This window comes from Rutidosis leptorrhynchoides, chromosome 10 (assembly GCF_046630445.1).
Source record: "Rutidosis leptorrhynchoides isolate AG116_Rl617_1_P2 chromosome 10, CSIRO_AGI_Rlap_v1, whole genome shotgun sequence".
NCBI lineage: Eukaryota > Viridiplantae > Streptophyta > Magnoliopsida > Asterales > Asteraceae > Rutidosis > Rutidosis leptorrhynchoides.
Window position 1 is genome coordinate 295,238,108 of NC_092342.1, and position 27,951 is coordinate 295,266,058.

The 27,951-nt window shown below is 33.6% G+C and overlaps 1 protein-coding gene across 1 annotated transcript; it reads left to right on the forward strand.

The window, feature by feature from the left end:
* The first annotated feature begins 20,168 nt into the window (after positions 1-20,168).
* LOC139872808 (protein TIC 21, chloroplastic) lies at positions 20,169-23,613 on the forward strand. Its single transcript, XM_071860734.1, has 4 exons — positions 20,169-20,480; positions 20,672-20,929; positions 22,147-22,350; positions 23,250-23,613. Exons 1-4 carry the CDS (start codon positions 20,205-20,207, stop codon positions 23,361-23,363), a joined length of 852 nt encoding a protein of 283 aa, XP_071716835.1. The 5' UTR covers positions 20,169-20,204; the 3' UTR covers positions 23,364-23,613.
* The last annotated feature ends 4,338 nt before the right edge of the window (positions 23,614-27,951 follow it).

Genomic DNA, 27,951 nt, shown 5'->3' on the forward strand with positions numbered 1-27,951 from the left:
TAAAATATGTATATATTTTCATTTAGAAATATGAATTTATACATATTATATATGTTTAGAATATTTATCTAATAATATAATATTTAGTTTTTCAAAACTCATAACCGATTATCTCATAAAACGTTTTAATAATAAAGTTCTTTTTAACCTGTAAATGTTTTTGTACGTTTGAAACTAAATCAAATAAATATGATACTTTTATTTTCCAAAACTAAATATATTTAAGAATCATTTTATTAAAAGGTTAAAATAATGAAAATCATTATATCATAAAATGTTTTTAGAGTAGTAAAATTATATATACTCATAATAAGGTTCAAGTTTTTAAATTATAGTTTGTTGGTGAAACATGGGATAAAGTCCAAGGGTTAAATAAACGTATGAAATCATCTTAATGTAAAATATTGAGTTACTTAACTTGTCGATATCCAACATCTAAGTTATTTACTCTCTACGTTCTTACTTTCACATTAAATAAAATGAAAGCTAAAATAGTTATCTTATTAAAGTCACGAGAAATATATTGTAAAGTATGAATTGGAAATCAAACAGGAATCCCATTAACATTTGTCTAGTTCTCGTTAATTGACACATTTGTTCTTACTTGTAAATCACTTTACCATTTTTTGAATGTTGTCAAAAAGAACATATTTCTTAAATCATAGTGGACCTCATAACAGAGACCCATAATCATAATCACAATACATCTGATAATTCAATCATTTGATAATATCTTTAATTTCCGTCGATAAACATATATTGAAACTAATACGTTTACGTAAAGTATTATTCATCAAATACTTTGTTAACGTTCTTAAGTCATATAATAATTTCATAACTTATTTTCATATCAATCAAACCGTTAAATGTTTTATTAATATTTCTTAATTTAATAATCACACATATGTATATATTTATACATATCTATTTACACATAATTGTTCGTGAATCATCGAGAGCAGTCGAAGGGTAAATGAATACATGAACACAGTTCCAAGTTTTTGAGATTTCAACATTACAGACTTTGCTTATCGTGTCGGAAACATATAAAGATCAAGTTTAAATTTGGTTGGAAATTTCCGGGTTGTCACATGAGGTTGATTCCAAAATAATATATATACTTTGAGTTGTGATTGAGTCTGAGACTTGTATACACTGGGCTGTGGATTGATTCGAGATAATATATATTGATTTATTTCTGTACTACTAATTGTGGACAACTAATTGTGGACTACTAACGTTGAACTGTTAACTTAACAAATTTAAATCGATAAAATGTAATAAAATATGTTATGAATATATTTCGATCATACTTTGATATGTATGTATATATTTGTTATAGGTTCATGAATCGACCCGTGGCCAAGTCTTATTTTCCGACGAAGTGAAAATATGTGAAAGTGAGTTATAGTCCCACTTTTTAAAATCTAATATTTTTGGGATGAGAATACATGCAGTTTTATAAATGTTTTACAAAATAGACACAAGTACTTGAAACTACATTCTATGGTTGAATTATTGAAATCGAATATGCCCCTGTTAGCTTGGCAGCCTAAGAATTAGGGAACTGGCCCCTAATTGACGCGAATCCTAACGATAGATCTATGGGCACTAACAAGCCCCAGTCAGAGAATTTGAACTGCTTTAGTACTTCGATTTTATCATGTCCGAAGGGAGTCCCGGAATGATGGGGATATTCTATATGCATCTTGTTAATGTCGGTTACCAGGTGTTCACCATATGAATGATTTTTATCTCTATGTATGGGATATATATTTATGAGAAATGGAAATGAAATCTTGTGGTCTATTATTATTATTATTATGATATAGGTTAAACCTATAACTCACCAACATTTTTGTTGACGTTTTAAGCATGTTTATTCTCAGGTGATTATTAAAAGCTTCCGCTGTTGCATGCTAAATTAAGGACAAGAATTGGAGTCAGCATGCTTGTAATATATTGTTTAAAAACTGCATTCGGAAATTTAAATCGATGTGTAATAATATTGTAAACCATTATGTAATGGTCGTGTGAAAAATGTTATCTTTTAGATTATCATTACTTGATAATCTACGTTATGGTTTTAAAACCTTTATCGATAAAATAAAGGTTATGGTTTGTTTTAAAAACGAATGCAGACTTTGAAAAACGTCTCATATAGAGGTCAATACCTCGCAAGAAAATCAATTAATATGAAACGTTTGTAATCGATATGAATGGGACATTTCACTTTATTCTTGCAAAACAAACACTAAAATATCCATCCAATCTGAGTAGATTATATTATAATCAAAACTGAACCTGAAAGGACTTCCAAAACACTTAGTTCATCATTCTGGTGGACGCCAAAGCTGCCCACATGGAATATTAACTTCTTGATGTTGTCTCGATTGTTTTAAGCTGACCTTAGGACATTTGCTAAGTAAGGAGTTGACTCCAAAGCTGGTTCTTCTACACATCGTAAGGGAATTCGAAAGCATTACCAGCTGATGTGCTCATGAAATGCTCCTTTAAAATAGAATATACTTGGGATATAAACATGAACTGATTTGTGTTCAATATTAACCCAAGTTTATCAATCAGAAAATTGAAGCTCTTGGTCACATCCGCATCATTCTCCCCTTCTAATTTAGGACTTGTCCTCAAGTCCTTAAGGTAGTCGTTATCCTTATAAAGCTTCACATGGTCAGCATTAGTTTTAACAATGGATATGATTATCCAATCAATCAGAAATTGCTGCCCTTTCATCTTGCATCGGATCTTCCAGTCATACCCTTCTTTAATATTTGTTGGTCGGTGGCTGCTATTTATATCAACTTTGAAAAATAACCAGTAACCACATAACACAGATATCATGATACCACTTTGATGAACAAGCCCAAAACTGGAATTATCAATTAATTTAGTAAGTGAATAATATACTAGGCTTGGGATCTGATTACAAAACTTCGTATCAAAATCTTCAATGAAAACTACCAAACTAGAGCCAGTAGATGTTGCAATTAGATCAGGTTCAAGAGAACTAGCAGTCAAATCAAATTCAAATGAACTATCACCCAAATCAGGTTCAACAACATCAGCTTTCATGACCCGTCCTAATCCATCTGGATGAATACATTACATTTGGTTACATCGCGAGGTACTTGACTTCTATATGATACATTTTATAAACATTGCATTCGTTTTTAAAAGACAAACTTTCATTACATCGAAAGTTGACCAGCATGCATACCATTTCATATTATATCAAACTATCAATGACTTAATAATGATCTTGTTGAACTCAACTACTCGAATGCAACGTCTTTTGAAATATGCCACGAATGACTCCAAGTAATATCTTTAAAATGAGCAAATGCACAGCGGAAGATTTCTTTCACACCTGAGAATAAACATGCTTTAAAGTGTCAACCAAAAGGTTAGTGAGTTCATTAGTTTATCATAATAATCATTTCCATAATTTTAATAGACCATAAGATTTTCATTTCTCATAAATACACATCTCGTATCAGGCATTTCGCAAATTGCATAGAGATAAAAATCATTCATATGGATTGAACACCTGGTAACCAACCTTAACAAGATGCATATAGAATATCCCCCAGTATACAGCGCGCATCTAATATACTAAATAATACCTCGAAGTACTAAAGCATCCATACCCTGGATGGGGCTCGTTGGGCCCGATAGATCTATCTTTAGGATTCACGTCAATTAGGGGCCATTTCCCTAATTCTTAGGTTACCAGACTTGAAGGGGCGATATTCGGTTTAATAATCCAACCATATAATGTAGTTTTCGATTATTTGTGTCTATTTCATAAAACATTTATAAAACAGCGCATGTATTCTCAGTCCCAAAAATATATATTGCAAAAGCATTTAAAAAGGGAGTAATGAAACTCACAATACTGTATTTTGTAGTAAAAATACATATGACGATACTGAACAATGCAGGGTTGGCCTCGGATTCACGAACCTAATTTCAATCATGTATATTAATACATGTAATGATAATCGAACAAATATATATATATATATATATTATTAGTGATTTTATTATTAACTTAATTAGATATATTTATTTTTATATAGATAATTAACATTTATTACAAAAGTATTAATATGGTTAGGTTTTATGTCCTAAATATATTTTTATATAGAAAATCTTCATTTGATATATTAATAATACTAATAATAATAATGATAAAAATAATACTAATTATGATTAAATTTATGATAATTCCAATAATAATATTAATGATAGTTTTAATAATAATTTAAAAAAATAATAACTTTAATAAAAATAATAACTTTACTAAAAATGATTCTTTTAATAATAATATAGTTGTAATAATAATAATAATGATACTAGTAGTAAAAATGATAATGATAATAATAATAATAATAATAATAATAATAATAATAATAATAATAATAATAATAATAATAATAATAATAATGTTAAAAATAATGATATTAATGTTAAAAATAATAATAATGATAATAAAAATAATAATGATAAAATAACAATAAGAGTAATAATAATAATAGTAATAGTAATAATAATAATACTAATAATCATATGAAGGTATTTCATATGCCCGAGAGACATATTAAACTAATGTGGCTAACATGTTATGATCCAAGTCGGGTCATACCCAATAACAAACCGTCAACATCTTTAAGTATCTGTTTTAATGATTGGATCTTTAAAATAAATACTCGACACTTAGACTTTAGAATTTGGTATTCTAAAGATGAAATGCAAGAAATAATTATTTGGATAATTATAAATGCAAGTTTAATTATTTGATTAAACTCATATGTGTGTTACATTTTATAATTGGTTTATAAAGTATAATTTTATAAAAGGGTTTATAAAATTATAAAAGATGCAAGTATCATGGAAATAATTACAAGTTTATAAAAGTTTAGCAAAAAAAAAAAATAATATGGGGCTAAGGGGGACGGTTTTGGGGAGTCCCAAGACACCCCATGCTTTGCTTTAACTTGTAATTAACTCCACCTAATTGTTTTACACACTTTTTGCATCTTTTCACACACATCTCTCTTGCATTTTTGAATTAGCAAAAATACTCTTCCTCCTCCCTTTCATTTTGGCCGAATTTTTGGAGCAAGAACAAGGGTTCTTTGATTGATTTTTGCTAGTAAACTTGTGTCTTAAATCCTAACCAACAAGAAGGGTGTTGATTCAAGGTTTGTGGGTATCAAAGGCTTGAGGTTTCAAGTGAGAAACTAGCATCTTCATCATCTTCATCTTCATCTTCTTGCTTCAACCTCCATTTTGGAGAAGGTATAAACACCCTAACTAGCTCTATTTATATTTTAGTATATTATACAAGACTAGATCTTTTAATGGAATACATTTTAAAAGGGTTAAAATACACATGCAAACACTTAAAATTGCTTCCGCTTGCTATACTTATATACACGAATACATATACATACATAAATATGTTTTGTGACTTGTTTACATGTGGTATTCCATCAATGGTATCTAGAGCCAAAGTCTTGTTAATATGCTTCTTGTTTTTGGCTTGTAAACTCATTTATTTTACAATCTACCAACATGCATGAAAGTAGAATGTAAAAATCATGAGTTTTGGTGGGTTGTTTGGTTTGGCTAAATTTTTAGATCCCAAAAGTGGGTTTGGGACTTCAAGTTTGGCCAAGATTTAATGTTATGTTGTTGTTCACAATCGAGCCTAGACCATGTGGTTGAATGTTTGAATGATTTGGTTATTATTCATGGTTGTAATGTTCATTCATTTGGTTTGTATAAATTTGTAATAATTTTGTATTTTGGTGTGTAATAAGTTGTAATTATTCTTGTAATTTCTTCATGTAATTTATTCTATTTGTTTGTAAAAGAGAGTAGGTTGTTATTTCTTTTTCTAGAAAAATTGTATTAGGATATAATTTTGTAAAAGAAAATGAAGATTCAAGATGAAGATTACAAGATGGAGCTTTGAAGATTACAAGATTAAGTGGGAGATTTTGTTTAAAATCTCTTGCTTTCTTTTGTTAACCCTTACCGGTGACATTTGTTTTTTGGCTAAACAAATGTCCACCAAAATGGCTCTTGAATGTGAACATTTTATTTTGCATGCTTGTATGATTATGTTTGTATGTTTGGATTGCTACAACAATATCACATGTTAACAACTTGCAAAATACATTATAAATGGTTATAATAAAACATAACAAAACGACACTAATAATTGGTTATTAGACCTAAATAATAATATGGTTTATTTAAAAGGTAATAAATTGGTTTATAACTAGTAATTGGTTTACTAAAAGGACATGAAAATAGGTTTTTCATAATATACTACACACTAAATGCATGTTGGTGTATAGCACTTTGTTTTCTAAAACTAGAATGTAGAAAACATAAAATCCCTTTAATTATAACAAGGTAAACAAGTTAAACGCCATCCTTTTGTATGAACACTTAGACATATTAGGAAACTCTTGATGGGATAAAGGTCACATAACCATCATGAGCGAACTAATATGAATAAGGTACACTTCGCATACATGTGGGATAAAGGTCACCTAACCACTTATATATTAAGTATACATGTTTACACAAGTAGGACGACTTGATTTGGGAATCATGAACTTAGGGTCACCGAATCATGAGGAACAAATAGGCGTTGATGGGATTAATATGCCATGCAAAAGGATTGCATGATCCCATAAATTAGAAGTTGCAAAAGGATTGCAATTGTCATTATGACTACCTAGCTAAATCAAATAACGGGATAAAGGTCACCTAACCGAAATTTGATTTACCGTTGGATTCTAATATTTAATAAAACAAATTAAAAGGGTATTGTTTATTAAATCTAAAATCGATACTTAAAATGAACTTTGTTGAATTTTGTAGATGGCCGCTAATAACAACAACAATATGCAAAACGTACCACTTAACATGAACAACCTATCGTTACGGTCTCTCCTCGAGAAAGACAAACTCAACCATACCAACTTTATGGATTGGTTCTGTAATCTTCGGATTGTCCTCAAACAAGAGGATAAAACGTATGTGCTTGAGGACCCCATTCCCGATCAACCGGATGAGAATGATGTGGAGGCAATGGCCTCTTACGATAAGTATTACCACGACTCCCTTCAAGTCTCATGCCTAATGCTTGGGACTATGATTCCCGAACTCCAAAAGGATTTCGAGCATCATAGTGCATACGACATAATAACGCAATTGAAGGAGATGTTCCTTCAACAAGCACGTGTCGAGCGTTTCGAGACCGTTCGGGCGCTACATGCTTGTCGTATGGACGATACCCAATCGGTTTCATCTTATGTACTTAAGATGAAAAGCCTTATTGATCGTGCTAACCGTCTTAACCTAAACATATCTAATGAGTTAGCCACCGATCTTATCCTTAACTCCCTATCAAAAAGGTTTGATCAATTTGTAATTAATTACAATATGAATGGGATGGATAAGAGCATAGGTGAGCTTCACGGTATGCTTAGAACGGCGGAAACTAGCATGGGTAAAAGGGCTTTACCCGTGTTAGCAATCGATCAAGGTGGGTCCAAAGGTAACACCTCTAAGCCAAAGGTGGCTAAGAGAAAAGGACCCGCCTATCAAGGCAAAGGGAAGGGGAAGATGGTTACCCCAACCATCAACAAGGCTAAGAAGCAAAAGGTAGCCGAGAAGGCAAACCCCAAAGAAGACCCATGTTTCAGTTGCGGTGAGATGGGTCACTGGAAGCGAAATTGCCCGGTCTATCTTAAGGAGTTGAAGGACAAGAGGGATGCGGGGCAAACCTCAGGTAATATATATATGGTATATATTGAGCTTAATATTACTTCTTCTAATACATGGGTATTAGACACGGGATGTGGAACTCATATTTGCAATTCTTTGCAGGGGTTCAAAAGAAGTGATCATAAGGCGGGAACATCAAGTCTCTATATGGGCAATGGTGCAAAGGTGCATGTTAAAGCTCAAGGAGATTTTGTTTTGAAGCTTCCAAGCGGATTGGAACTTATTTTAGAAAATGTTTTGTATGCTTCGGATTTGTGTAGAAACATTATTTCTATTTCTCGCTTAAAACAATGTGGTTACATTGTTAATTTTATTGATGATGATATTCATGTTTCTAAAGATAATGTATTCTATTTCAAGGCTTCACCTTCAAATGGAATTTATGAATTGGTTCATGATGATGCATCATCGAGCTCTATATACTATACTAGCACCAAGAAACTCAAAAGGGATTTGAGTGATTCCTATTTATGGCATTGTCGCCTTGGCCATATAAACAAGAGTCGAATGCATACACTTCAAAAGAATGGACTTTTGAAGTCAAATGAGATAGACTCATTCGATGTGTGCGAGTCTTGTTTACAAGGCAAGATGACTAAAGCACCTTTCAAAGGGACTTATGAGAGGGCTAAAGATTTATTGGGATTAATACATTCGGATGTATGTGGACCCTTTAAACCCATGACTAGGAATGGTGAAAGATACTTTGTTACTTTCATTGATGACTTTAGTCATTTCGGATATGTCTACTTATTGAGACATAAGGACGAAACGTTTGAAGCATTCAAAGAATATCAAAACGAAGTACAAAATCAACTCAATAAGACAATTAAGGTACTACGTACCGATAGAGGAGGTGAATACCTAAGCGATGCCTTCCAAGATCATCTTAAGAGTTGTGGGATTATCTCACAACTTACTCCACCCGAAACACCCCAACTTAATGGAGTTTCCGAAAGGAGGAACCGAACCCTAATGGATATGGTTCGATCTATGATGGCAAGAAGCTCGTTGCCTCTATCATTTTGGGGTTATTGTCTAAGCTCCGCGGTTCGTATTTTAAATATGGCCCCAACCAAGAAAGTGGAACGAACTCCTCATGAGATGTGGTTTGGAAAACCTCCTTCTCTTTCATACTTGAAAGTATGGGGATGTGAAGCTTATCCTAAGCGATATGTAGCTAATAAGCTACATGCTTGATCCACAAAGTGTATCTTCATAGGATATCCCAAAGATGACATGGGGTATTACTTCTATGATCCATCCGAGCAAACGGTATTTGTTGCTCGAAAAGCGGAATTCCTTGAAACCAAGTTCCTTATGGAAGGTGATGGTGAAAGGAAGATAGATCTTGTAGAGGTACAAGATCAAGCCGATGATACACAATTGGTTGGCACTAGTACTCAACATGAGGATGTTGAAAATGATCAAGTGGATGATCAAGGTACACAAGACGTTCGAAGATCTAGTAGGATTAGTAATCCTCCTGAGAGATATGGTTTTTCGTGGATGGATGCTATACGGTTGATTTGGATGAACTGACAAACTACGAAGATGCTTTATCAAGGATTGATAAAGACAAATGGCAGGAAGCCATGAACGCCGAGATGCAATCCATGTATGAAAACCAAGTTTGGGAACTTGTTGTGCAACCTCCTAGCTCCAAGCTAGTTGATTGCAAATGGCTTTTCAAGAAGAAAACCGACATACATGGAAACTTGGATACATACAAAGCTAGACTTATAGCAAAAGGTTTCACTCAAACTCAAGGGGTTGATTATGATGAAACTTTCTCGCCAGTGGCAATACTAAAGTCTATTAGGATATTATTTGCCATTGCTGCTCACTATGACTATGAAATATGGCAAATGGATGTCAAAACCGCTTTCCTAAATGGATATCTTGAGGAAGATGTCTATATGGTACAGCCCGAAGGTTTTGTTGATCCGAAAAATCCTAAGAAGGTATGCAAGTTAAAGAAGTCAATCTACGGATTGAAACAAGCATCTAGAATGTGGAATCATCGTTTTAATGAAGAGGCAAAGAAATTTGGCTTCATTAAAAATGGTGATGAAGCTTGTGTATACAAGAAGGCTAGTGGGAGCTCCATAATGTTTCTTGTGCTATATGTGGATGATATATTATTATTTGGGAATGATATTACCACAATGCAAGAAGTCAAAACTTGGCTAAAGAGTTGCTTCTCCATTAAGGATCTTGGAGAAGCACAATACATATTGGGGATAGGGATCTATAGGAATAGATCCAAGAGATTGATAGGTTTAAGTCAAAGTACATACATTGATAAAATCATGAAAAGGTTCAAGATGGAAAACTCTAAGAAAGGTTTGGTACCTATTCAAAGAGGAACCGTTCTCAGTTCATCTCAGTGTCCTACCACAAAAGATGAACAAGAGAGAATGAAGAAAGTCCCATACGCGTCTGCTATTGGGTCTATCATGTATGCAATGATATGTACTAGACCGGATGTGTCATGTGCTCTAAGCTTGACAAGTAGATACCAGAATAACCCAGGAAACAGTCATTGGATTGCTGTTAAAAGTATATTGAAATACCTTAGGAGGACTAAGGATATGTTTCTAATATATGGGTCTGGTGAGGAGGAACTCGCAGTAAAAGGTTACGTGGATGCGAGTTTCCAAACTAATCGAGATGACTCACGATCACAATCCGGTTATGTCTTCATGTTAAATGGTGGTGTAATCTCTTGGAAGAGTTCGAAACAGGATGTTGTTGCATTATCCACTACAGAGTCGGAGTACATTGCCGCCTCACTGGCAGCTCAGGAAGCTGCATGGATGAAGAAATTCATCGACGACTTAGGAGTGGTCCCTTCCATTCAGGACCCTCTTGAGATCTTTTGTGACAACGAGGGTGCGATTGCTCAAATCAAGGAACCTCGTGCTCATCAAAAGACTCGTCACATTGAGCGGAGATTCAACTACATCAGGGATGAGGTTGAAAAGGGAAAGATATGTATTCACAAGGTTCACACAGATCATAATGTTGCGGATCCACTCACGAAGCTTTTACATGGGCCAAAACATGAGGGACATGTTTGTGCATTAGGGCTTCGATATTCTAGTGATTGGAAATGATCTATTTTATGTATTGTAACGGAACGAATTAGTTCAAACTCATTAATATAATTGTGGTATTAATTTAATAATGAGTCATGTTCCAATTTTGCATATTTTATCCATGAATAAACTATTATTCTGAATTCCGTAGTTGATCACATTTGTGGGAACAAGTGTGAGGTCTAGACTATTATGAACTTGGATTGGTTAGCATTCAAATGGTGAATGTGGGGCAAGGTTGCAACCAAGGTTCATAGATATTTGTGGGACACAAATATTGGAAGACCCGCTCTCAAGATTTACTATATGGAGCCTTTGTGGTTGATCACATGTAATCTTGAGTAAAGGAGAATATCATTATATCCTCTGACCTGAGACACATATTGGGTTCAGATATTCACCGAATATTGTGCCTTGACTCTTTCCTTCGCTATTCTGAAATATGGTAGTACATAAGGGAGGCTTCAGGTATGGTACGAAGTGTAGTGTCTAGGACGTATGTAGTCAAGATGGAATTTGTCCCTCTTATTCGTTGAGAGTCAGATGTCTAAGGCTTGATAAAGTTAGATCTATAAGAGAGTGATCATTCTATGTCTCTTGGATTTGACATGACAACTAGGACAAAATGATATATTGAAAGATTCACCTAATCATATTCGAGATGGGAACTCGAAAGGGATGATGTTATTGAATGGCACTAAGTCATAACATATTAGGGGTGATGGACGGTCGTTAGGTGGTATCCATCACTTGCATTAATTTCTTATGTTTCTCGTGCAAGTGGGAGATTGAAGGTATTTCATATGCTCGAGAGACATATTAAACTAATGTGGCTAACATGTTATGATCCAAGTCGGGTCATACCCAATAACAAACCGTCAACATCTTTAAGTATCTGTTTTAATGATTGGATCTTTAAAATAAATACTCGACACTTAGACTTTAGAATTTGGTATTCTAAAGATGAAATGCAAGAAATAATTATTTGGATAATTATAAATGCAAGTTTAATTATTTGATTAAACTCATATGTGTGTTACATTTTATAATTGGTTTATAAAGTATAATTTTATAAAAGAGTTTATAAAATTATAAAAGATGCAAGTATCATGGAAATAATTACAAGTTTATAAAAGTTTAGCAAAAAAAAAAATTAATATGGGGCTAAGGGGGACGGTTTTGGGGAGTCCCAAGACACCCCATGCTTTGCTTTAACTTGTAATTAACTCCACCTAATTGTTTTACACACTTTTTGCATCTTTTCACACACATCTCTCTTGCATTTTTGAATTAGCAAAAATACTCTTCCTCCTCCCTTCCATTTTGGCCGAATTTTTGGAGCAAGAACAAAGGTTCTTTGATTGATTTTTGCTAGTAAACTTGTGTCTTAAATCCTAACCAACAAGAAGGGTGTTGATTCAAGGTTTGTGGGTATCAAAGGCTTGAGGTTTCAAGTGAGAAACTAGCATCTTCATCATCTTCATCTTCTTGCTTCAACCTCCATTTTGGAGAAGGTATAAAGACCCTAACTAGCTCTATTTACATTTTAGTATATTATACAAGACTAGATCTTTTAATGGAATACATTTTAAAAGGATTAAAATACACATGCAAACACTTAAAATTGCTTCCGCTTGCTATACATATATACACGAATACATATACATACATAAATATGTTTTGTGACTTGTTTACATGTGGTATTCCATCATCATAATCATAATCATAATGATAATAGTAATACTAATAATGATCATGATATTACTAATACCTAATAATAATAATAATAATAATAATAATAATAATAATAATAATAATAATAATAATAATAATAATAATAATAATAATAATAATAATAATAATAATAATAATAATAATAATAATAATAATAATAATAATAATAATCACTACCTCAAAGAGTATCAAGCTTTAAGAAAAATAAACGCCCCAGGCCGGGTTCGAACTCACGACCTCTCGCTTAACAATCATATCACCAAACCAACTGTTCTACTAATTCATTTCTGTTATACTTCTTAACTTAATTTTATTTAACCCATAAATTATGTTTATCAATATCATCACAGTAGTAACTCGTCTTCATTTGTGGCTGTTGAACTCGTCACTTACTACAATAATCTGGCCCAGTCTTGCTTCGGCCCAGCAGCAGCTTCACAAGCCCATTTAACAGAATCTATTTATCTAATTAATTTGATCCAATAGGTCCAACACTGTATAAATAATTCGATTAAATGGGGGTGTGTGTATTGGATTCGATCAGTTACATTTCCATACAGGTTCTTTATCATCGTCATCATACTTCAAGTCACACATCATCATTCATATATCTTTATTATCGTTATTTCAAATTATACGGATCAAGTAATCTTCTTCGCTGCAATATCGCTTATTGTTTCATTTTATCACCATCATCATTTATATTTACTGTTATAGGAATTGGGTCTTGATGGTTGTAGCAAGAAAATGAGGATCAAATGCGAACAAGCATCAGGCCATAGGTTTTAAATGATGGTGGTGTTTGTTTGTAATGATTGTGGGGGTGGTCGTGCAGGGTGGTGCTCCGGTGGTGGCAGGAGGCTGTGGACTGGGGTGGTGACGAGTAAAAAGAAATAAGAATGATTTTCGGTTTGTGGTCGATGGGGTGGCGGTTAGTCTCGGTTAAAACAGAAAGATGATGACAGGCTGTGTAGTGATGAAGGTGGTGGTTCGAAGGAAGGTGAGGATGAGTGGTGTCGTGTGGTTACAGCTGCGTAAACCGAAAGAAGAATGATGCATTTTTGGGTGGTTTAAAAGTGGTGATGGTTATCAATGGTGGCCATGATCGACTGTGGTGATATGGTGGTGATTCTAGGTGGTTTATGGTGATTCTCGTGGTAGAGATGGTGCAGGGTGGTGGTCGTGGAAGTCCGGTAGTGTAGGTGATCAAGGTTGAGATGATCAAATGAGGGATATATCTATATATTGTTTTCATGTAATGTATATATTAATAATAATATAGAGATAGAGATGATGATACTTGGAATGGCAAAAGGAACAGAAAAAGAAACCAGGGAGTAAATTTGTGGGTGTGAGTTCATTTAGATGTATGTATATTATATATGGAAATAAGATGATTGAATATGATATAAAGTAATAATAATACTCTACTTAAACTGTGTCTATAGTGAATCCACAGTGAAGCAGCACAAATTATTGATTCTCATTGGCACTTGATATATATATATATATATATATATATATATATATATATATATATATATATATATATATATATATACATATATATATATACATATATATATACATATATATATATATATATATATATATATATATATATATATATATATATATATATATATATATATATATATATATATATATATATATATATATATATATATATATATATATATATATATATCTTATAATAAGGTAAAAAGAACATACAATAGTTCGATTTACATATTATGATATGGAAAGGAAAGCCAGCGAGTAAATAGAACCAAAAGGAAAAAAAATACAGTCTATGATTAAGAAACAAATCATCATTGTTGTTGATATTCCATACAAACAACGCTAAAAACAAATGGACAAGAAAGTCACCATAAGTTGTTAGGCTTAACAATAATGCTTGTCCAAATATATAATATAATATATAAGTGCTAGTGGATTTGAAAGAAATTGAAAACAATAAGCTCAAATCAAATATCACGGATACCATTACTATTATATTGTCGACACTTTTAACACGGATATTATCTCGTGCTTCATTGTTAACCAGTGGCGGATAAAAGTGTTCAGAAAAATCTCATATTTTTAAATTAGCTTTATTTATTTATTTTGTTCATTATGGTATAAAATTTGATTCTTAATTTGTTAAATAAGAATTACATCAACTGTCCTTCTCATTTATGAGTAAAATATAAAAAGTGTTAAAACTTAACAAGTAGTTCCTAAATACATTTTTAATAAGATTAAAATTTATAGAACTCATTTTCGTATTACCGTTTATTTTAAAATTACATAAGTTTGAATTTAACTTGCTTAATATCAATCGAAACATCAAATGAGTATTACAATCATTTAATATATATTTTTAATATACTTTATTTATATATAGAGATATATTTTAAATAATAATTATTATAATATTCTATTTTTATTTTATTAATTTTTAATAACAACAACATATAATACTTCAAATTATATTTCGAATTATTATTTATACATACACACATATCTATTTACAATTACTTGTTCGTGAATCGTCGAGAGCGGTCGAAAGTCAATTGAATATATGAACATCGTTTCAAAATTTTCTAGACTCAACATTACATACTTTGCTTATCGTATCGAAATCATATAAAGATTAAGTTTAAATTTGTTCAAAAATTTCCGGGTCGTCACATCAGCAACCAAATAAGACTCAAAAGAATCATCACCCAAACCAGATTTATCCAAATCAGGTCGAACAAAATTGGTAACCATATCATCAACAAAAAGAATAGTTTCCAAATTAGATTCATAAGACCCAACATTCATATTAGCTTCATTCGAATCAGATTCAAAAGTCTTGGTACCCACATCAGATTCGAAAGGAGTATCACTCGAATCATGTTCAGCAGAAATGATAGCTAAGTTAGTAACAATAGGATCGTCCCATAACCATTTTTCAACAAATGGGTAAGTAATCAAGTGATAATCAAGGAAATTAAGTTTATCAATGAACCATGGTCCCCTAACCACTGAATGATTAATATTCATATGATTGATATCACATGAAACATCATCAAAACAAGCATCTTCAAATGAACATAGTGCAGCTGATGTTGAAGAAACTGTTACCTCACTAATTTGATTAGGTATTTGAAGTGTAGGAGAATAAAATAGCCCCATTGCATGATGATCAATGGTGATCTACTGCTCCTTTGCAACCAGCTCCTTTGCAAGCTCTTGCATTGAACCAGATGGTGTTACATTGGCACAGCTATCACCATCTTCACTTAAGCTTGATTCCTCCTTGGGAGCTGCTAGTGAGGGCAGCGTTTGAATCATCACAAACTCAGTGCAATCAACACCATCGATGTTTGCATCAGCATCATCATAAACTGGTTGCACTTCTTCAGACTCAGTATCATAACAAACCAATTCCAACTCTTCAAATTCAGCTTTGTCATAAGCTGGTTCCACTTCAAACTCAGAATCTCCAATAGTCTCTTCAATTTCAGCTTGACCAAAAATTGGTATCACTTTAATATCAGATTCCATTAGATCATATGTCTTGATGAAATCATTAGACTTTGTAAGCAAGCTGCAATAATTCTTCATTTTCATTTGCTTCAGATTGTTCTTCGAATCATAAACGTTTTGCACATAAGAATCTGGAACAAATCTTCTTCGCATACACTCTTTAAGTTTGGACCAGGTCTTGATCTTCTTTTTGCCCAACATATGCCTTTATCCTTTCAGGTCATCATACCATGAAGAAGCATATTTCTTCAACCTGACCACTGCAAGATTCATCCCTTTCCTTTCATCATAACCCATGACTTGAATAAATTTGTCCATAGCTTGGACCCATTCAAGAAAGTCTTTTGGGTTTAAAGAACCTTCAAAATCAGGTGGGTTAACCTGACTATTTTTCATATCAGCCTTGTACTTCTTCTTTCTTTCATTGAATCTTTTATCACCTTCCAACCGACTTGTAATCATACCCACTTATTTCTGAAGAGCTTTAATAGATTTATCTATATGAAGATTGTAAGCTTCTTCTAATAACATCTTCTTTGAAACCCTTGAAACCATTTTGATATTTAGCACGAATCAGATCTGAAAGAAACCTTCAGCAACAAACAAAACCCAGGTCTAAAATGAACCTACAACTACAACTTCAACAAATTGCAGATCTATAACCCAAATCTGAAACTCAAATATTCAGATCTAAAAGTAGAAACCCAGATTTGAAATAAAGCTTAACAGCTCTAAAACAGAGTATGAACCAAAAACAGATATTAAAATGATAAAAAAGCTTTGGATTAGAAACCTAAGCTCTGATACCACTTTGATGCGTAATTATGACTTTTACAATCGCATTTTCACTCAAAGCTTTCTTCTCCAACTGATCTGAACAAACGAACAGCAAACCCAGCAAAACAGAGTGTAAACATTCAAGAACAAGTAACCAAGATGGAGAATCCTAACCTTAACTGATAAAGGCTAAGCCACCACAACTTGAATCAAGGAAACACTCCAAATCACCTCTACAACTGATAAAGAGACAAAAAGGACAAGCATTTACAAATCAACCAATAAGATTTAAAGACACAATCTGAAAAAGCCATCCACTTTGTAATGCTCATTCAATGATAAAAAGCAGGCAATGATAGATGAGAATCTTCCTTGGACAGCCCAACATTCTAGAATCACCCACACACATGTTAAGCACATGTCTTGAGCTGATTATTGAATTGAAATAGTTTCAAACGTCTTCAAAGTATAAGTGCTCGTGGAAGATTGTCAAGCTAGTTGTTCTTCATCTTTAAAGCTGGCTGGTTTAACTTAAACGTTTCGAGCTGGCTGAGCATCAACGTCTCGAGCTGGTTGGTCTGAGCATTCAAAGATAGGTGATCATTACTTCCATAGCTGATTAAGCATCAAAGATCAGGGCTGGTCCAACATTAATTATAGGAGCTAAGTGAACTAGCTTTCATCGTGTTGAGTGCTTAGTTCGTAGAACAAGTAAAACTCATGTTGGTTAAACTATCACTTTTGCTGGCTCTAAAGATTCCTTGTGCTGGTTGAACTTAACAACTTATGCTGGTTCTTCTTGCTGGTTGAACTAACAACTTATGCTGGTTAAACTAACATCAATTGCTGGTTCATTTGCTGGTCGAACTAACTTCATTTGAAGCTGCCTCTTGAGTAACCTTAAAGTTGAAAGTTAATCATATGTTCTTTGAGCTGGCTCTTGTTGAGCTGGTTCAACTTGTTGTTGGCTCTTCGTTGATCATTCACGTTGTGCTGGTTCAACTTGTTGCTGGCCCTTCGTTGAGTTGGTTCAACGTTGTGCTGGCTCTTCTTTCATAACAGCTCACTCTTAAGATGCACCATCTTGCTACCCATCAATGCTGAGTAAACATAACCAGATCAAACCCAACTGAATGAAATTATTCTTCATCCCATTTTAACTAGAACTTCGTTTAAGCGGCCTTGACATGAATTTGTAACAACCCGTGCTGGTTTGTCTTCCTAGCTGGTTAGCCATCGAAAACTTCAAAACGTTATTCTTGCAAAACAAACACTAAAATATCCATCCAATCTAAGTAAATTATATTATAATCAAAACTCAAACTGAAAGGAATTCCAAAACACTTAGTTCATCATTCTGGTGGACGCCAAAGCTGCTCACATGGAATATTAACTTCTTGATGCTGCCTCGATTGTTTTAAGCTGACCTTTGGACATTTGCTGAGTAGGAAGTTGCCTCTAAAGCTGGTTCTTCTACACATCGTAGGGAATTCAAAAGCATTACCAGCTGATGTGCTCATGAAATGCTCCTTTAAAACAGAATATACTTGGGATATAAACATGAACTGATTTGTGTTCAATATTAACCAAAGTTTATCAATCAGAAAATTGAAGCTCGTGGTCACATCCGCATCAAAAATGTTCTTACTCTACAAGGGAAAAAGCGGGTGCTCGCAAAGATGTTGAAAGAACTTTTGAGATTCTACAGGGTCGTTGGCATATTCTTCAACAACCCGCATAAGCTTACGAGGTGAAACTAATGAGACAACTTATGTACACATGCATCGTAATACACAACATCATTATCGAAGACAATGGTTACAACCTTGCTGAGAATGATTGGGTAGTTGAGCCGGTTCAACATATACAACGAACTTGGATCTAGAGGTGGGACGCTCGTGCAAGAAGAACAAGGGAGTCACTTAATAGAGAAGTGCATGAAGGCTTATTATCTGATTTGATTGAACATTTAGGGGATCTTCGAGACGACTTATGAACTTTATGAGACGACTTATTACGTTATCTAGTGTATTTTATAAATGTTTTGAATAAATGTAATCTAGTTTATTTTATGAATTTTAATAAATGTAATGTAGTTTATTTTATGAATTTCAATTTAGTATTTTGTTTTTATTATATGAAATTATTTTAAATAAAGTATTAAAACTCAATTAAAAAAATAAAAAATGGACACTGAAATTGACACTGTGGACACATCCACCTATGTCACTGTCAGTCAATTTCGCCTTTCATTTTCGACACTGAAAAATGGACACCGAAATGGACTACGGACACCTTGTGCTCTAATAGGTTTTACCATTCAGAATTCAGGTCCGTTCCGCCTGCTCTTCGGGATGGTTTAAAGTTCGGATCTCTGTAATATGGTTCGGGTTTCTGCCCAAAAACGCGTGCGTGTGTGGCAAATGATTGTGAATGTGATTAATACCTCTCGGGGTGATGTCGACAACTTGCATTTCAAAAAGAGTTTTTCTAAAGCTAGCCCTGCAAGCTATCTTTAAGACTTTATAACATACTTAAATAGCTTGTAATTAACTAGTAACTACTCAATGGGCTCTAGTTATTGGGTCAACAGCAAGCGTCGATTTATTGGCGACTTGACTGACTCTTAGAGCCTAAATTAAATTTCAGGCAGGATTTAAAACCCATAGAAATTTGATTTTACCATTTTCATGGCGTCTCAATTTTATTTTTTATTTTATTTTATTTTTTAAATAGTTTTTTCCTACTTATTGGTCGGAGGTCCACTCGGAAGCAATCTCTCTATCCGTCGAATAGAGAGAGGGATGATTTTCTCTACTTTTGAGAGTGTTTTCACTCTAGGTGGGAAAATGACTTGACTTTATTCTCGGATAGGGGAAGGATTGTCTACATCTCACCTCCCCCATACACCACTTATGTGGTATTGGATTTTGTTGTTGTTGTTGTGTAACTAGTAACTACTCAATTAACTTCTCAACAACTAACTTCCTAACCTTTTTTGTAGAACAATTCATGCACAATTGATTTTCTTAAACATAGTCCTAAAAGTTACTACTCGTATTAGCTCTGATTAAAAAAAACTCTTAAAAAAAAAAAAAAAAAAAAAAAACTTTGCAAAAAGTAGTCAAGGTCATGTTGACTCTTTTTTAAGCGTCTATATTTATTTTTCTACGATTAAAATATTCTAAAAAAATATAACCCCTCTTCAACACTCTATCCACTTCCGATATGCAATCCTTTTTGCTGCCGGCAGCTCGTTCCGGCAGTGCACCGCCGCCGTTCACTCTAACCAAACCCTCACTACCCAACCTCCGCCGACCTCTGTCCGTCCTCAATTCCCCCTCAGCTTCTACTCATCAATCTCTTTCTTTTACATCATCTTCTCTATTTTCGCAACAATCAAATCGTAATAATCTAATCATTAGAAACCCTAATTTTAAACTTGCTTCAGCTCCCATTTCTTCCGCCTACAATGAATACCCCGAAAAAGCTAAACTTGCTCAGGTATTCTATATATATATATATATATATATATATATATATATATATATATATATATATATATATATATATATACACTCTTCTTTAATTTCTTATGTTTATTAATATTATTAATCTTATGTTGTGAATATAATAGTAATCATATATTTTCTGAAATTGTGCATTATAATGAATTGAATTGATTGATTTTGTAGGTTGCGAAAAGATTAGAAAGTACATCAAGGTATTTCAAAAGATTAGGCAGCTTAGGGTTTTGGGGACAGCTTGTTTGTACAATTGTAGCAGCTGTTATCCTTTCGTTTTCGGTTGTGGTTACGGGCAAGGTTACGTCACCAGCTACATTCTATGCCACTGCTGGTGGTATCGTTGCTGCTTTCATTTCCGTTTTCCTGTCTTTTGGTTATATTCGCCTTTCCGATAGGCTTAGGAAAACGGTGAATAACCCCGAGAAGGTATCTTTGTTAATATCAAACATTCTAATTGAGTAATTGCATATTATTACATGAACTTCATCAGCTACATTGTTATGTTATCTATTAGCAGTACTGTAACAACTTTAAAATAGATAATGACATGCTACAGTTTGCTTGTTATACGTGTGTATCGCACGAAATTGTCAACAAAGATACATAGCATGTGAATTCGATTTTGATGAATTTTTTAAAGACGCGTAGAATTGAGCGAGTAACTCACTATAGATTTTAAATATTGAAATGGCGATACGTGTGTGTGTGAGCATAGTGTTGTGTAAATCGTTGTCTAATTAGACCAATGTTACATTGAGAATTTTGATGTTCTCTTCTGCAATTTGTGTCTAATTTTGGCAGTATTATATGGTAATTGTGAAGATATTATACCAGAACTTTGATGTTCTACAATGCATGGATTTACCATATGAAGTAGAACTTTTTTTATGATAGCGTTGAGATTTAAGTTTATCTTAATGTCTATAAGACATTAAGACCACTCCCAACGGAGCCTTAGTCCTGATAGCCCTCGTGAGGAAGTTAAGGGCCTTGATGACATTCACTAGCCCTCACGTTAGCCCTAGTAGTCCTCAAGTGTCCCGCCCTCCAATTCGTGATTATACAACATGTTGGAGCACAGATGGTTTGGAGTCATGTCTTGTACTATTAGGTTTATTACTTGTACATTTGTTAATTAAATAAGATAGTGGGTCCCAATTTTTATGAGGAAGTATATCATGGTTGGTCGGGAGTGATTTAGTCCTGGGTTAGTCCCGGTGAGGGAAGTGCGTGCTGATGTGATGCTAATGTGGCAATTAGTGTTGGTGCAAAAGTATGTCATGGTTGGGAGTGGTCTAACTGTAAAGTTTATGGCCCGTATCCTGTACATCGTTTATAAGTGTTCGCATTCTCCAAAGAAAATGTTTCGTAAGCTTGTTTCAGTTGCATTCGAAAACTCTAAACTGCTTCGAATAATTATTGCATCGTCTATAGGGTGGTTTATTCATACGTTCTAGAATGATTAGAACTATTTTTCTTTCACTAAATGTAAATCATCTAACTAACATTACGCGTGTCTAATAATGTTGGTGCGAGAGAATTTTTTAATTAACTAATGCATTACAAATCCGTATACTACTCCTTAACTCTAACCTGAAAAGCCATTAGTAATTGGTATGATACAATATACATGTATTTTGCAGGCTCCTCCTCGTTCTGATGTAATAAACAGCTTGAAAACTGGGATCGTTGTGAACATGTTGGGTATGGGCGCTGCTATTCTTGGGATGCAAGCCACTGTAGGACTACTTGTGGCTAAGGCCCTCACAACATCATCTAACCCGTATTACCAGGGTATTGCTAGTGGGAACAGCCCCGTTCTTGCGTTGGATGTTTTCTTGGTCCAGGTATTCATCGCATATTCAAACTCTTGAATATCTTGCCTTACTATTTACTTTTTAAATAAAGCTTAAATTTTGATGATTATAGTTTTTCACACTGTTGTAAAAGTCGGCTGAGTCGGCCGGTGCGTCGGTTTGGGGACTAACCCGTCCCATTTTGCCCAAAAACGCCTAAAGCATTAGTCAACGCTAAATACTAGTAGGTTCAAAGTCGGGCTGAGTCAGGTATGAGTCGGTCAAAGTGAAAGTTGGTCAAGACTTTGATATTTTATTAAAATTAGATGTTTTTGCGTTGTATATATGTTTCAATATTTATGTTTGATATATTTAAAAATGCCCAACTCGTCCCTCCAAGGTCCCAATCGACTCGCAATTTTTACAACCTTGGTTTTTTGTAGGTTATAATAATCAGTGTTGTAAACACGTGTTGCGTCCGTTGCGACGCCCTTTGCAGCGTTTTGGTGATTAGCCCGTCTCGAACTCGTCTCGTCTTCTAATAAATCGGTCGACCGTCAAAATTCGGGTCATATGCGGGAAAGGTCGGGTTAATGCCAGTCAAAAGTCATAATTTCGGTTAAGCTCGATCAAAAGTAAGTCAAATCGATCAATATTGACATAGTTTAGTGTTACTTATTTGTATTATATTAGCGATAATAGCGATTATTGGTACAAACTTGTCAACGAAGGATTTTGGCTTTAAAATATGTGTATATATGTATATATATATTTATATATATAAAAGTCAACGTCAGTTTAAGTCCGTCTCGACGTTTTAAATTCCCGACCGTCTCGACCCTTCTCGCGTCTTTTTCAACCTCGATAATAATACTCTCATTGCTAAGTAAGGTTCGGTACCATTGGTTATCAGTTTCTTCCATGTTCTGATATTTGTTTGATGTTTGCAGGCGAGTGCAAATACGATTCTATCACATTTCCTGGGACTTGTCTTCTCGTTGGAGCTGCTAAGATCGGTTACAGTACCACCTTCAGATGGTGTCCCGGTTGCTCGGGCAGCATAAGCCTTTTGATTAGCATACTCAATACTCATGCTCAACATGGTTGAGGATGTGCGGATGAACAAGCCGTGTTTGTTTGTTGATGATGGTAATTAAATCTTTTTTTCCCAAACTATAACTTGCTAGACAATTCGTGTGCTTTAACTAGAGTGTTAGTGTTTTCGTCCCATGAATACGAAAATTTGTTGCAAAATTATAGGGTGTTGAACATTATCTAGAAATCGTTTGTTCACAATAAGAGAACCTTGGCTTATCCATGAAGCAAATAATGCTATTTTGTATTACAAGTAAAGTTGTTCCTCAAGTTTATCTAAAACCTTATATTTTGGATACTTAATGCCCCGTTTGGCTCACGGAATTCAATGGGATTTCGGCAGAATTGGAATGGAATTTAGACACGGGTCGTATCTAAATTCAATTCCAATATCGCCAGAATCCTGTTGAATTCCGTGAGCCAAACGAGACCTTACAGTTAGCCTATTATGTATTCTATTGTTCTTTGAAACGTAATGTTTACTACTACCTCTCTCCCACAACAAATGTTTTAAACAATAATTTGGGTTATACATGATTTTTTGAGCCTCTATTACAAGCATATAAATCTAAATACTTTTATGTGTGTGTATTAGGCAACTAATTATTGATGGTCATAAACAATAATTTGGGCTTCATGTACACGGACCATAATAAGTCTAGATAAGAAATTGAAGTGGCCCGTACTCCGTAGAAAGAAGTACTGAAGTGGGTCTCGTCAAATATATATATATATATATATATATATATATATATATATATATATATATATAGGGGCAGGATCAACGGGGAAGTAACCAATCGGGGGAAGCGGGTGAAGCAAAATTTTTTTTTTTTTTTCGTTTTTTTTGAAAAAAAAAATTCCGGCATCAAGCTCACACGAAAATATGAACATTTAGAAGAGACACTTCGTGATGAATGTTATTATTTAGGCGGGAAAACGATCGACAAAAATAACATTCAAGATAATATTGTTCGTGAAGAATATGAACGGTTTTTTTTCATGTTTTGTGAAGTAAAATTTAGCCCGATTTAGAGTTTAGGGTTTAGGGTTTAGAGTTTGGTGTTTTGAGTTTATTCCATAAACCCAAAACACCAAACCCTAAACCCTAAACCCTAAACTCTAAACCGTTCGTGTTAAAAACTCATTCTAAATCCTAAATCTAAACCCTAAATCTAAACCCTAAACCCTAAATTTCTAAACCCTAATATCTAAACCCTATAAACCCTAATATCTAAACCCCAATAGCTAAAACCTCAAAATACGCTCGAAAAACACGATAATTGTTATATATTACTTCTTCGAGCGTTTTCCCGTCAAAATAAAAACATTTAACACAAAGTGTCTCTACTAAATGTTCATATTTTCATCTCATCTATAATGTTCGTGAACAAAGTTTTTTCAAAAAACGAAAAAAAAAAAAAGTTTTTGCTTCCCCCCGCTTCTCCCCGAATGGTTACTTCCCTCTTGATCCTACCACTATATATATATATATATATATATATATATATATATATATATATATATATATATATATTTACGGCGAAAAAGTTATAACGACTTTGTTTTACTCATCAAAACAATGAAGATGCAATACGAGTTACAATAAGATGCAATACGAGTTACAATGACGGAGTCAAGCTCGGTCGAAAATGAGATACAAATTGAAGAAATTCGAAACTTAAAAACACAAAAAATAAGGACTATGATCCCAAACATAGGATTGGACACTATTGCAAAGTTGAAGATTTGTCGCCCAAAGGAAGGTCTTGATATTACGAATCAAAACTGAACGGCACGTGACTTTTCCGTTGAATATGAATTTGTTTCTTGCCAATCAAATTGCCCATATGGTTGCGGGATCGATCAATTTCCAAAACTTAGAAGCTTTTATACCCATACCATGATACCAATCAAAGGAGAAGGCTTCAATCGTACCCGGAAGAACCCATTTAACATTCCACCACTTAAACAACTCCGCCCAAATTTTGAAAGACCACTTGCAATGTAGCAAAAGATGATTGACGGATTCGATTGGATCCAAGCACCAAACACACAAATTCGATTGCGAAGGAGGCAATATATGTCTTTTAGTGAGAACATCTTTGAAGGGAATGCTATTACGAATTGCGAGCCAATGAAATAACATAACTTTAGACGGGACATTATTACCCCAAATCACTCTTGGCCACGTGAGGGAAGTATCAACATTTGATTGAATTAAAGTTCTAACCGCATCGGACACCGAGAACACCTCATCGTAAGAACCTGACCAACTATTTATTTTTTATTTTTATTTTTTTTTTTGGGCAAAAAATGGGAAATTAAAATATATAGGCAATTCACGCAGGAGTGAAAAGCCAAAAAATACATATGAGGTTTGAAATGGATTTACAATACTTAGCCCATATCCACTCAAACAAAATGAAAATACATACAGTAGGTAATATGCAATTGCATTGCAAATTCTACCCATTACTATTAAACATTAGTCACATCCTACTTTCTCCCTTAAATTAGTACCCAAGGTTGTGATATCCGTACAGAAAATTGGTGACTTGAGCACATCTTTGCGTTAACGAGCCATTGAAATACTTTGATTTTTATACGTGAAGCTAAAACGGCCCAACAAGAATACCTCCCGTTAAACACATCATTTCTAGCTAACCAAATCGCCCTAGATGTCGCCGGTCCAATTAGACTTCAAAAAGCACTCAACTTTATACTCATACCACCATTCCAATCTAGTGAGATGGTATGGAGCCTTGGCTTTGAAGGCCCACTGGACCCATATGATCTTGCTCAGTAGCATATTTTGGAGGTTTTGTTGGAAGTAATTAAATTGGATAATTCTAGAGATGATTTCATTGAATGGGTTCACTCGGTGAACAAAATATTTACGGTTGTAGATGTTGTACGGGTCATGCTTTCGTTAAATATTGACATGGATTTCGTAGGGGCGTGCTGGTCAAAGAATATTTAAGTTATAGAAATTGCTTAAGTGACGATGCGAATGATAGTTGCGGGTGGTTTTTGGTCGATAGCCAAATCATTAAAGGGGACAGAAGACAACAGTAGCACCAATTGGTCCAATTTAATTGAATTGATATAAGATAAGGGTTGAATTAAATGAAAATTCCACCTACTGTTAAAGTTGGAATCTTGAGTTATAATGCGGGTCTGCTCAAATATGTTACTCCGTAGTATTAACTTTTTCGTCGTTTGCAAATATATGTATATAGTCTTTATTCATACCACGTTCATTCTTTTAAGATTATAGATTCTTTCCATTGGAGAATTGATATTTCCAAACTTGTATTTGATAGATACACACAAATTCACTAAGTTACCCTTAATGATGTGTTATACAAATTTTCCATTTTAAAATATTGGAGGGTATAACTGAAAAGTAATTACATTTATGTGTGTATCTATCAATTACATGTTTGGAATTATCACCTCCTTTCCATTGGTACTCTCTAAATATAGTGTTGCTCTGACAAACATGTTTTAGGAATTAATGGCTTAATTAATATACCTAACTAGTATACTATCTATCTTTTTTTAAACTAAATTACAAGCTTCCGTGTTGATATAGTCTACAAAATTATGGTTTAATTCATTAATTTATTTTAGATACATACTAGAAAAATTAAATAGGTCTAGGGGAAGTTGTAATATGAAATGGTCAATTTTATCTTCATTTTTGCTGTAACAAATTACTCATATAATTTTATTTATTTTTGTGAAAAAATTGTCAAAAATCATGATGGAATATTCTTTACAAATAGGCAACCGGCAGCATAAGCATGGTCAAAATTTAGCAATTTGAACAACGTCAACACCTACCCATAAGTTTGAAGGGTTACCCAACTTTCACCCACCGCACGAGTAACACAATTGCAAATAACTTGTTAATTACTATCTACGTCCCTATAATTTAATTTAGTTCCACATCACAACTTACCTTTACTTGCCCTCATTTCAATTTTCAATTTTTCTTTAACATGTTCAAGTTAACTAGTGGTCTAGACTCTAGTATAGTTGTGTTTGATCGAGTTGTGTATATAGAAGGTAGGTAATATATAAATAACACAAATGGTTTTTGATCTTTTGATTTCTTTTTACAAGAATCAACTATATTCCTTCAAGATCTTTGACTAGGTGATTTAAAAGAGAATTTGTATACCACTAGTTTTATTTCTACATCATTAAATGTGTTTCAGATTGATGTACAATATTCCGCACAATATTTAAAACATATTTGATGATGTACGTTTTTTAAATAATTATGTACAGATTAGCACATGATTAAACATTTCTTACGTTAATGTATAATTACGTGATCACATAAAATGTTTAAAGAAAAAAACTTGGTGAGTAGGAAAATGAAGTGATCAAGCTAATGTACTTATTAAGAGTAAATAGTTTCATGAGTGTAATGAATATCTGGTTTATTGGCAGTAGAAGTTAACACTTTGTTTAGTTATCTGATTATTCAAGGTTGAGATGAAGATATGAAGAGAGTGTTTAAATGTTGTGTCCACCAATAAAAGC

Excerpts from the sequence above, each read along its gene's own strand:
- LOC139872808 (XM_071860734.1), top strand. The coding sequence starts at position 20,205 with ATGCAATCCTTTTTGCTGCCGGCAGCTCGTTCCGGCAGTGCACCGCCG. Across the intron at positions 20,481-20,671 it reads AAAAAGCTAAACTTGCTCAG|GTTGCGAAAAGATTAGAAAG; the intron begins GTATTCTATATA and ends TTGATTTTGTAG. Across the intron at positions 22,351-23,249 it reads TGGATGTTTTCTTGGTCCAG|GCGAGTGCAAATACGATTCT; the intron begins GTATTCATCGCA and ends TGATGTTTGCAG.